Source organism: Euprymna scolopes, chromosome 15, assembly GCF_053919585.1.
Source record: "Euprymna scolopes isolate OS-2025 chromosome 15, ASM5391958v1, whole genome shotgun sequence".
NCBI classification, from domain to species: domain Eukaryota; kingdom Metazoa; phylum Mollusca; class Cephalopoda; order Sepiida; family Sepiolidae; genus Euprymna; species Euprymna scolopes.
Genome location: NC_136496.1, coordinates 38,000,913 through 38,013,615, shown reverse-complemented (window position 1 = coordinate 38,013,615; position 12,703 = coordinate 38,000,913). Strand labels below are relative to the sequence as shown.

Genomic DNA, 12,703 nt, shown 5'->3' with positions numbered 1-12,703 from the left:
TGTTGGATTTATGAAAGCATATAGCATATCTATTTGGCGGTATTAAAATTTAATGGAAAGTAACTCTCATAGCTTAAAGGGGGAATAACTCTCATAGTTTAAATAAATAAGGTTACTTCCGGTTTAAAACGTAACTATTGTCAGCTATTAATAATTGAAAATGAATTAAATATAAATTAAATTAAAAATAATTTAAATAAACTTTAAATTATATTTCTAAATAAAACAATTAAAACTATCCTGTTAGAACAATTAATAATATTGAACTAATTATAAAAATAGATTTTCTTTAATGTAATATGTAAATGAGGTTATACATTTAATATAGGTTTCTTTGGAATCAATAGTATATATAAAAATCATGCTGGAATAAATGTGTGTATAAGTCTGTTTTCAGTATGAAAATTAATTAGTGAAACAGAGTACCTTTTGTACATATTAATTAAATTGTGAACAAACAAACAGTCAAGAATACTACTTTATTCAGAGGAACAAAAATAATGAATAGAAAGATGAGCCTTTTATATGATGACTAGCGGGACCTGTGGAAATTCTACAGGGGACTAATTCATATGTAATATATTGGTGTTGGCATTCTGTAGATGTTCAGTGTAAATGGAGACGCTCTGATATTGTAGCTATTTTGTTAAAACTGCAAAAGTATTTATCCAGGCTAGCAGGAACGCCCAGCGCAGCCAGATCGTAAAATATGCTTAAATATGATATTTAATTCTTGCAAATTTCGTATATATTATTACAGAGTTAATGCTCGATCGATTTTCATCTCTCTCTCTCTCTCTCTCTCTCTCTCTCTCTCTCATATATATATATATATATATAATGTGCATATTTTATTGAAGAGGATCTTCGTTCTTCTTTTTATGATCTTTTTTTCGAATTTTTCTTGTTTTCGTACAAGTATTTTTGTTGTGGAATCCAAAGTTCTTATAAAGTCCCTTAGTTTAACGAACGTTTTCGGTCTCGATTGACCATCGTCAGGGTTGTTCTTCCTGTGCATCCTACTTATTGATTGATTTGTTTCTCTGTCATTTTACTGTTTTTATTACTAATTTACTATGTGTAGTTTCGTCTAATTTGAATTTTTTTTCCTTCCTCTTCACCTTTATCGTGTTAGAATAGGTGAAGAATTCAGCTGCTGTTGTCAAAGTTTATTTTATTAATGGTTGGGTTTTTACTTTTTATTATTAATGCTTCTAGCATTGTTAGTCGTTGGTAATTATTGCAAGTTTTTAATATTTTAGTGTTATTTTTTATAAGTTCTTTGTATTGTTTGTAGGTGGTGTTTATTATGTTATGTTCTTAACATTATATTATGTTATGGAGGTGGTGTTTATTATGTTATGTTCTTAACATTACATTATGTTATGTTCTTAACATGTACAAAAAGAGGGAGTATCCATGGAATCACCCTTAGGCCCAACATTTGCTGAATATTACATGTCAGCAATTGAAAATAAAATCTTTAATGGTAGTATTGAAAAACCCACAATATATGCACGATATGTAGATGATATATTTATATTCTCCAAAAATATAAACGAAATAACAAAACTAAAAGAAACACTCGAACTAAACTCCCATCTAAAATTTACCATAGAACATAATATAAACAATAAAATACCATTTCTAGACATACTAATTAACTCCGAAAACAACAACAAATTTACCACCACCGTATACAAAAAACCAACCAGTAAACATTCCTGCCTTCTTAATTTTAACAGCTATTGCCCCAACAAATATAAAATAGCCATAATAAAAAACCTATTAGACCGAGCATACCGAATATCATCTAGTAAAATCCTTTTCTACAAAGACCTATCAAACATTAAACAAACACTAGTTAAAAATAACTTTCCCAATAAAATAATCGATCAAGAAATAGCCCAATTTATTAGAAATAAAAACAAAGCAATTAATCAAAACGAAAATATAATATTGAAGCTCTATTCTTCGCCCGAAAAATATCGAAAAATTAGCCAAAAACGTTCATTTTTTCACCCCAAAATTGACAATTTTCGACAGGGGGGGGGGGGGTCAACAAAAACGGCCCCCTCGTGACGACGACCGGTTCTACTCATGCGTCAGATGACCTCATGACCTGATTTACTTTAAATAGTTGAAAAACTGACTAAATTTCATCTACGTCGTGTTAGCTCAGTTGGTTAGCGCATTCATTATCTAAACGTTTTGGGTTCGAATCGTGGTGTGAGATTTTTTTTTTTTCGATTTTTTAAATTTAAATATTGAACCAGTGTTATTTAAGCCATTTTTCACGTAACGTTCGTTTTTCTGTTTTTTTTTTTTTTACTTCACTTATCCACCCCCGACCACACACCCAAAAACACTTGGGTACCCACCGATTTTTTAAATTTAAATATCGAAACAGGCTTATTTAAGCCATTTTTCACGTGTTCGTTTTTCTGTTTTCTTTTTTCCGTTAGTTTTTTTGTGTTTTTTTTTCGATGTTTTGATTACCCCCCCCCCCGCTTAAGTTTTAATGTTCGTTTTTATGCTTTCTTTTTTTACTTCGCTTATAACAAACAAACCTGGTCATTGACCTCATTTGCTGAATAGCTTCCGTCGTCGTCGCCGTAATGCTCGACGAATTCCGTGCGCATACCTGTCAATTTGGTTCTTACTTAAATAAATTCAAACATCTTTCAGTAACTCATTCTGGCTGGCCGATCTTTTCAAACGTCGCCTTAGGGCTTCAGGTTCGATCCTACCCCCCTTCCTGGTTTCTTTTTTATTTAGCAGCACACACCTCCACTAGTCTATATATATATATATAAAAGCGAAAATGTATGTGTGTATGTGTGTTCGCTTTTTCTGTATGTCTTCAAAAGGCTTTTTTCCGGCGGATTCTCGAGGCCGTTGCTCATTTTTAAAACTTTTATATCACGTCTAAATGATAATATCTATGACTTAACGGTGGTCGCCTCTCTATTTAATTTGCCCGATTTTGAAACGTTAATTATTCGACATTTTCAGATCTGCACGTGTTGCATTCTTTTTTCAGTATAAAAAAAAGCGAAACTCGATTCAAAATACTGGCTCATGGCCAGTGGTCTCTAGAAAACTATGTAATGTTTGGTCAATGTCGGCTTCGTCATATCAAACGGTTGCTTTCATTTCGAGACGAGGCACTCCCCCTAATAAACAGGGAGCTGTTTTTTTCCAAAGTTAGTTAAAAACAAACAAACCGGTTTATTGACCTCATTAAAAACCGTCCCGCAGAAAATGTTAACTGCTGAATAGCTATTGCTTACCATTGCCACATGTGCATTAAGCTTTTTCGTATAAAAAAACAGACTCGCGTTAAATAAAACACTGTCCCACACTCAAAGTTCACGTCAATAACTTGTCAAAAACAGGCACCTGTTTTTTTTTGTTTTTTTTTCACACTTTATTATTTTCCAACTGCGCGTCAACGATTTTTCTTTTTATTTACCCAAAACCACACACACCTCCAAACACCCGGGCAATGCCGGGTACCCCCGCTAGTATATATATATAAAAGGCAAAATGTGTGTGCACATTTTATGCTTGACCGGCAAAGGCTTTTTTTGCCGGGCTTTACTATGTCTTAGAACTGTTTATATACCTCCTAGATCATAATATGTACGATTTGCGAATGCGTGTCGCATCAAGATTTATTCTGATCGACTTTCATAAAAATCATGCTATTTCGGTGTGTTGCGTGTTGTTCAACTTTTTAGTATAAATAAAGTGAAACTAAATTGAAGCAGTATCTGTTCTCGGCTTTCGCGCCAGAACACCCACAAAGCAAATCAGCTTTTGATCAGTGCAGTGAAAACCGTCATATCAGACAATTGCTTTCATTTGGACACCCCCATTTTTTATGGGGAGCTGGTTTTCCCCCAACCCGATATGTTGGGGAAACAAAACCAAAACAACTTAAGTGTGCGATTGATATTTGACCTAATTCACTTTTTAGTTAAGTCATTAAGTCATTTGCTATCCTGTACTTTAAAGAACCCCAACATCTATTAAACTGTAGAAGAGAAATAGCAAATAATTGTGTTCACAAAATAAAATTTACTCTAGGACAGCGATACAAAATAGTTTTAAAACTACCAAAAACAATAGAAAATAAACAAATAAATAAATTAAATAAACATGAATATACATAAACGATCACACATATATGTATGTATATATATATATATATATATATATATATGTATATATATGTGCATATATGTATGTACACATATATATATTTATATATAAACTAACAATAAAAAAAACAAAAAAAAACACTAACCTAGTTTTAAAACAGATCCTTTGTCCGATAAAATGCATGCCCATTGGCTGATAGGAAAGGGCGCGGTGGATATTAGAAAGCTGACTGGTTAACTAAAATCTCAATAGGAGAGGAGCATATAAAAACGATAAGCAACCACAGAATTCGCGCATAAGCCTGAGGAATCCTAGAGTGGAGGATATGCCGAATATTCAGTGTAGCTTAATTGCCATATATATTTTATAAATTACTATATATATATATATATATATATATATATATATATATATATATATAAGAACAAGTATATATATATATATATATATATATATATATATATATATATTGTGCATTGATTGAATCAGGAAAAATATTACCGCTCTCTAAAGTAATATTCTCTTTTGTTTGTAATTAAGTATGCTCATTTTACTCTGTCTTTTCATTATTACGTTTGACTGTTTAGTAACAGATATACAGAAACAAAAAGTGATGCAAATGAGAATCATAGAAGATTTATAGAATAAGAGAGGGAGGTCAAACAACGTTCAGTGAGAGAGGATGAGTATGATAGACAGATCACACGATGAGTTTTGCAAATTACAGCTAAGTAGAACAATTAATATTCAAGTTCGATTTAAAACTCAACTCCAAAACTGAGGAATATTTAAACATGCCTCATTATTTAAGCCTTATTATTATTAAATTAATTGAATACATCATCATTTCGTTTAGCATCCGTTTTACATGCATTTCACAGCTTTAAGAAATTGATTTCAAAACTAATCTATCTCCGGTCAAGTCTCTTTCTCTCAATTGCATTTATATCACTTCCTCTTATATCTTCTCTGGCCTTCTGCTATGAACTGAACATGCTAGCTCAACTGTTCTACATCTACTAACCCAAGAATACTCATCCATACTTTCAATGTGACCATATTATTAAAATCTTGTTCTTCACGCAGCTCACTATACTGTCCAGATTTAATCTTTCGCTGATGTTATCAGAAATAAGCCTGTCTTTAAAGCACATCCATCATAAGATTTTCATATCCGTGCAACACCTGTCCTCAACTGTTTCAATTTATAAACTACTGTAAAAAATACTTAATTTTTAAAAGCTCCATTTCAACGTGCATCGCCACAAAGAGAAGGTAAGTTTTCCGACAATTTTATTATTATATAGAAGAATCCACCAACTATGGAAGCCTGTATGGCTAAATTATATAACGACCTGGTGAATAGACAGAAAGAATAAAATAACAGGTTGCAAGAAAATGGACCTCTGAGAAAAAAAAAATTCAACAACTTCCGAGAGAAATGACAGATACACGAGTCTGCAGGGGCTGCAAGAAAATACATGTGTGTTTAAATCAGATAGGCTGGCCTTAAGTGCAGCCCTCAAGAGACTAACAGTCAATCTTTAATGACAGGGGACAGACAGGCCAAATTGAATGCATAGATTACCTTGAATAAAGCCCGCAACAACTGGATATTGTGTGGCAAAAAGTTTATAGACAAAATGAGTTGCAGAAAAGACAAAAAGGAAATAACGATCTGCAATTATGAGAGAGATAGAGATTTCTCTCTCATTTATATATCTATAAAATTGAAATTGTGTGTCTGTGTGTGTACATTTCCCTACCAAACTACTCTGTCAATTTTCAGTCTACAGACTCAAGATTTGTCATAAGGGGTATTGAGAGTAAGGAAAATCTTTTAATCGGTTTTTGGCCAGAAATTTGGCTGTCAAGGGGTCAGAGTTCAACGATTTGACCTTTGAAAACTTTACCAAACTCCTCCGCCAATTTTGGGTTTAAACACTTGAAATTTTAGAGGTAGGTTACTTGGACATGGGTCAAACTTTTTAATTGTATTTGAACCCAAAACAATAAATGTTATGAGGTCAAAATTGGGCTCAAAGTTGTAAAAAAAAAATTGACCTCTGCGGTTTCTACCAAATTACTCAGCCAAGTTTTGGTCTAAACATTTGAAGTGTATTCAGACATAGGACAAGCTTTTTAATTAGTTTTTGGCCGAACATTTGACTGCGAAGCGTTCAAAGTTCAAATGATTTGACCTTTGCGGTCTCTAGCAAACTATTCAGCCAATTTTGGGATTAAACATTTGAAATTTTACATAATGGGTATTCAGACATGCAGCAAGCTTTTTAATCAGTTGTTGGGCGAAAATACGTCTGCCAAGAGGTCAAAGTTGAAAGATTTAACCTATGCAGACTCTAGCAAACTCCTCCGCCAATTTTGGGTCTAAACATTTAAAATTTTAGATGTAGGTTACTTGGACATGAGTCAAACTTTTTAATATATATATATATATATATATATATATATATATATATATATATATATATGCACATTATATATATATATATATATATATATATATATATATATATATATATATATATATATATATACATATGCACATAAAGTTATGAACAGTACATAAGGCCTGACCAAAGCCGGGTTGAACTGCTAGTATGTATATAAAGTTGTAGTTCATGTCAGTTTGTTAGTTTATTTATGAACTTCTAAGATTTTAGAAATATATTGTGTAACCTTATATATTCTGAATCTGCTTAATTCAGAGTACTCAATAGAGAACAGGGAACAGCAGGTTCTAATGAAGCTGCAAGAATTAGGAGTGGAAGGAATGAGTTTAGCGATCTTCTGCCTTTACAAACTAGTAGAGTATTAACATTGTGAACTACGGGAAGATTCCATCAGGCATATGTATGTAATTCGTCGATGTATGAAAGTAAACTTTCACTTTATTTTGTCCTTTAGTCTTCACATCTCATGAGTGATGTTTCTGACAAAGAGGGAAAAATTGCCCTTTTCTTTATTTCAATCAACTCATCTAACGCTTATCATTGATGAGTCGTTACAAAAGATAACGAAAGCCATCAGTGATGACACCATCTCCTTCATTGATGAAAATCAGTGGTACAATGACAGAATTTAAAAAACAAAAAGTTTACTCAGCTATGTCAAACTCCTAATGATATCTCAGGAAAAGACCAGACTACAGCTGTGGACAAGACATGTTGAATTTGGTATTATTGAGTACTAGGAGGGATGCCTGGCATAGCTTGGTCATAAAATACGCTTAAATAGGATATTTTAATTTCTGCAGATTGTGTATATATTATTATAAAGTCAATTTTCTATCAATTCTTATATGTTATAAAGTTGTGATTTCAAAAATATATCCATATGACTTAGGTGCATCAGCTTGAATCGTAACAAAAACTAAAACTTATAAAGAAAAATATATTTATATATATTTAACTGGATTTCCTTCAGCTATAATCGAAACCAAAATCCAAACTTATGAAGAATGCTTGGTAAAATTATTTATATAAAAAGAAAATAGATGATTTGAGTGTCATGAGCTATAATCAAAACCAAAACTTGGTATTTATTACAAAAAAATGGAAGGTCATAACAATTAAACGAGTCATTTGGAAGAAAAAGATGTAAGCATGACACACAAAATAACACACACTATAATATTAATACATAGATATGTATATTAAGATTGAAAAGGTGGGAAATTGTTATTGGGAAAATGCAATGAACAAAAATATAAATCAATAATAATAATAATAATGATAATAATAATGATAATAATAATAATGATAATAATAATAATAATGATAATAATAATAATGATAATAATAATAATAACTGCAGATTCTTAGTTGAAAGTCTGCAGCACTTCACTCTCTTAAGAATCAAGTTTTGCTCCAAGATCTGTCAAAATAATTGTCTTTTACAAATAGCATGTAAACTGGGCGCCACTCTTGTTGATATGATATTTCACAAACTGAAATTTAATTAAATGTTTACCATTGAAAATTCAATTTCTGTAGTTCAATGAGGCCCTCTCCTCTGATTTAGAAGCATCCTGTCTCCAGTGGTAAACACTCAACCGCATAAGAACAAGAATAGGGCAGTCAAAAGTTGCTACAAAACTGACCATATGATACAACATTGACTTGATTGCCCTCTTCTACCCAGACAATGCAGTTGGAAAGATCTTGCAACAACAATAATACACTGTTCCATTGGCCTACTTCCCGGACGATTATAATATGGTAGCCTTCAAGTCCAATGTCCTTGTTGAGCCGTCCCCTTAAATAATCCAAATTCTACCCAATCTAGACCATTAACGATTACTAAATTACTATCTTACATTCATTAACCCTTATTCTCGAGTGGCCTTTGAGCCTTGACAAGTGGTGACATCCTTGTAAAATATTTTTTTTTAAAATAAAAATAATAGAAAGAACTGTGTAAAAAAGGGTGGTATGAAACATACTTAAAGAGTTTGTACAGAAGATGCTGTTTCTTTAATTACTCCGGGTGACCTTGTTACACTTGGACAGATACTACCATACCAAATTAGAACCTGGAGGTAATGGTAATTTCTTAAAGCTCCCTAATTGGAGGCTTCACCATAAGACACTGTTTTAATACAAAGTTTCCGTTTTGCTAGATCTACAGCAGATGTGCTTACAGTTATATCGCATAGGATTAGCAAATCTCTCGACGGTGGCAATCTTTCTAGGGCAATTGCTCTTGACATATCTAAAGCCTTTGATAGGGTATGGCATAAAGGTTTACTTCATAAGATCGCTAGCTATGGTATAGCTGGAAAAGTCTTCTCAATTATTAAATCATTTCTTTCTGATAGGTTCATAAGAGTAGTAGTTGAGGGGCAAAAATCAGAAGCTCACAGTATTAATGCCGGTGTCCCTCAGGGGTCCATCCTGGGCCCAACTATTTTCCTGATCTACATTAATGATCTTCCAAATCACATCCTTACATCATTTGTAGACATTTATGCTGACGACACTACCATTTATGGTAGCACATCTAAGACAGTAAACGACCAAGTTCTCTCCAATTCTCTCTCCTCTGATCTTGAGCACGTAGTACAATGGGGAAAGGAGTGGCTGGTTACTTTTAATGCATCTAAAACCAAGCTTCTCTCTTTACATCATCAACATTCTGATCCACATCTGGCATCAATTGAAATGAATGGCTCTCGTCTTCAGGAGGCCTCAAGTTTTGACAAGCTTCTGGGCTTGACCATTACTCCTGATCTGAAATGGAACACGTACATCAAATCTGTTTCCAAGGCCGCTGGAAAAATGGTGGGATCTTTCTATCGATCCGGTAAATATCTCACTGCTGATGCTATTCTCTATCTATATAAGAGCCAGGTACGTCCAAGGATGGAATACTGTTGCCACATCTGGGCAGGAGCTGCTAGAAAGGACTTGTCCTGCCTTGATAGAGTTCAAAATAGACTTCGTAGCCTCATAGGAGATGTCCTTTTCTCTTCCTTGCAACCTCTATCTCACAGAAGAGATGTGTCAAGTTTGTCTCTGATGTATCGTTATTTTCATGGAAAGTGTTCGACTGAGCTTCAATCTATGGTCCCCCCTCGCCAAACTTTCACAAGAAACACTCGTCTAGCTGTAAACACTATCAATAATTCCCCCCACTCTTTATCTGTGCCTAAACCTAAACGTAGATTCCATGAACAAAGCTTCTTTCTTAGAACTGCACGCCTGTGGAATTGTCTTCCGTTTTCCTGCTTTCCGGCTGACTACAATATGGTTGTCTTCAAGTCTAACGTAAATAAGTTCTTGATGAGCCATTCCATATAAGTTATCAAATTTACCAAATTTTCATTACTAATGATTACTATATTGTCTAATTTCTACTGTACACTCTTTAACCCTTATCCTTGAGTGGCCTCTTGGCCTTGATAATGTGGTGATGCCTATGTAAAAAAAAAAAAAAAAAAGAAAATAGCCCAGGATAGATAACCTTTTAAAATAATATTAGGTTGTCCGGAAAATAATGGCCATTTCAGGAAGTCTGTTTTGAAATTGGATTTTATCATAGGATTTTTATTATATTTCAGGTAAACATCAACATAATTATTGATTTATATGTGCTCTTTAATAATTTCTTACTTTTTTCTTTCAGAAAACGTTTTATGAGCGAATGAGCCCATAATTTGGAATATGAGAAAAGAAGACTTACGATTACTTTTCCTGCATGAGTTTAAGCTTGATAACAATGCTTCTCAAACATCTGCAAATATCAATAGGGCATGGGGAGAAGGCATCACAAGTGATAGAACAGTACGAAGGTGGTTTCAGAAATTTCGTAGTGGTGATGAGAGCCTTAAAGATGAAGAAGGTAGAGGACGGCCATCTAATCTTGACAATGAAAATTTGAGAGCCATTGTTGAGTAAAACCCATGGCAAAGTGTCAGGGAAATATCTCGGGAACTTGGTGTCAGCAGTTCAACAGTGTCGGACCATCTGAAGCAAATTGGCAAGGTGAAAAAGCTCGACAAATGGGTCCCACATGAGCTCAATGAAAATCAACAAGCTCGACGTTTTGAAGTGTGTTCGATGCTCTTTTTGTGAATCATTAATGATCCATTTCTTGACCAAATAGTCACCTGTGACGAAAAGTGGATCCTTTATGATAATCGGAAACGGTCAGGTTAATGGCTTGATTGTGATGAACCACCCAAACATTTTCCAAAGCCAAAGTTTCACCAACAGAAGATTATACTGACTGTTTGGTGGTGTGCAATTGGTGTTATTCATTACAGCTTTCTGGATGCTAATCAGAGCATCACGGCAGAGGTTTACTGCAATCACCTCGAAGAAATGCATCATCATTTACAAAAATTGAGACCTGCATTAGTGAATAGGCGTGGTCCAATCTTGCTCAACGATAATGCGTGGCCTCATGTTGCGAGAATGACACTGCAGAAACTCACAGACTTGGGATACGAAACTTTACCACATTCTCCTTATTCTCCAGATATTTCACCCACGGACTACCATTTTTTCAAGCATTTAGCCGCTTTTTTAAGCAACAAAACTTTCAGATCTAATGCAGAGGTTGAATCTTTTTTCAAAGATTTCTTAGCATCTAAGCCAAAGAATTTTTATCAACGAGGCATAAATGATCTAGTTGATAGATGGCAAAAATGCATGGCTGTTCAAGGATAATACTTTGACTAATTCCAATGTCTAGTGTCACCTATTTGATTAATAAATCCTTTTTCTCTAAAATTGGCCATTATTTTCCGGACAACCTAATAGATGTTATAATCAAAAAACATAAAATCTTTGATGTCAGGTGCCTACTTACCATCTGATGAAACGTCAACTCTGTGCACATCAATGATAAAAACAAAGAACAACTTTCGATTGTTGTCAGGATCAGGTCTACCGCCAATGCGTGGAATGGTGACGCGCCATGTACTCAAGTCATGCAGTGGACACTCACGACTTGATGACCAATCGTAGAAATTGTCATATGAGATTTCATCTTCCAGAGAACTACAAGACTGAAAGAAAAAGAAAACGTCAAGTTCGATATTAATATAAGGCATGTATTGTGGTATCATCCCTATTTAGATATATAATGGATTTTTTTGATAAGTATAGAATAGTTTGTAATCCACTCAGTGAGTCATAAGTGCTACACTGACAACATTATATTATTGTAATCTTATCTTAGAACCAACACAATATATAAGCGTTCATCCATCCATCGTTAAGTGAAAATATAGCAATTGGTAAGAAAGTTTCTGATGAATCAAAGAATGATGAAACCAACTTTGATTATTGTTTTGGAAGTCATTTCATTTTTCTAGAAGTCCCCTCTCATTTTTGTGGAACAAAATTTCCAAATTAATGGTTGGTTGGTTGGTTGGTTGGTTGGTTGTTTTTGTTTTACGGCATATCAACCCTTTTCGGATTATTTAATGCCGAATCCAAAGATTTTGAAGAAAAAATTTTTTAATAAAATATATTTGTTGTTTTCACATCGGTTTCTATTTAAACCATAGTTGGGACCCTAACAGGTACTACCACTCCGGGTCAGAGTGGACCTGGGAGCAATGGCAATTAAAGGATGGCTCCACACTCCCCAAAGCCCACAAGCTGGGGCCTCACCACTGGATATAGTTTAAGGTCATATCCAGGACCACCATTGAGAGACTTTTACCCTCTGCAGGGGGGGGGGGAAGTCGGCGTATTCTAATGCCCCACCGACAGGGCCACCAAATTAATGGTAAACTTTACATTTGTCCTGAAAGACGACAGAGATGAGAGAGATTATCCTGGTTTCCATGCTTGTTTAAGCTCTAAATCATCTAGAACCCTTATTCTTTACAAGTTTGCTAATCTATTAATATAATAAAATAAAAAATAAAAGTTTACAGGTTTGCTAATCTATTAATAATATTAATAAGGCCACAACCTTACTAACAGGGCTCTGTCCAAGGCAAAACAAAGACGTGTCAGACATAGTACTGCAAATCAATGGAGGGAGAATTCTTTTGTGT

General features: G+C 34.0%; 1 protein-coding gene across 6 annotated transcripts in view; it reads right to left on the bottom strand.

The window, feature by feature from the left end:
• Positions 1–12,703, bottom strand: part of LOC145293786 (sorting nexin-14-like) — a 1,078,299-nt gene that overhangs the window by 585,875 nt on the left and 479,721 nt on the right. For all 6 annotated transcript variants that reach the window (XM_080140331.1, XM_080140332.1, XM_080140333.1 and 3 more), the window contains one exon: positions 11,503–11,701. In XM_080140331.1, coding sequence (XP_079996457.1) covers positions 11,503–11,701 — 199 coding nt within the window. The remainder of the gene's footprint in view (positions 1–11,502; positions 11,702–12,703) is intronic.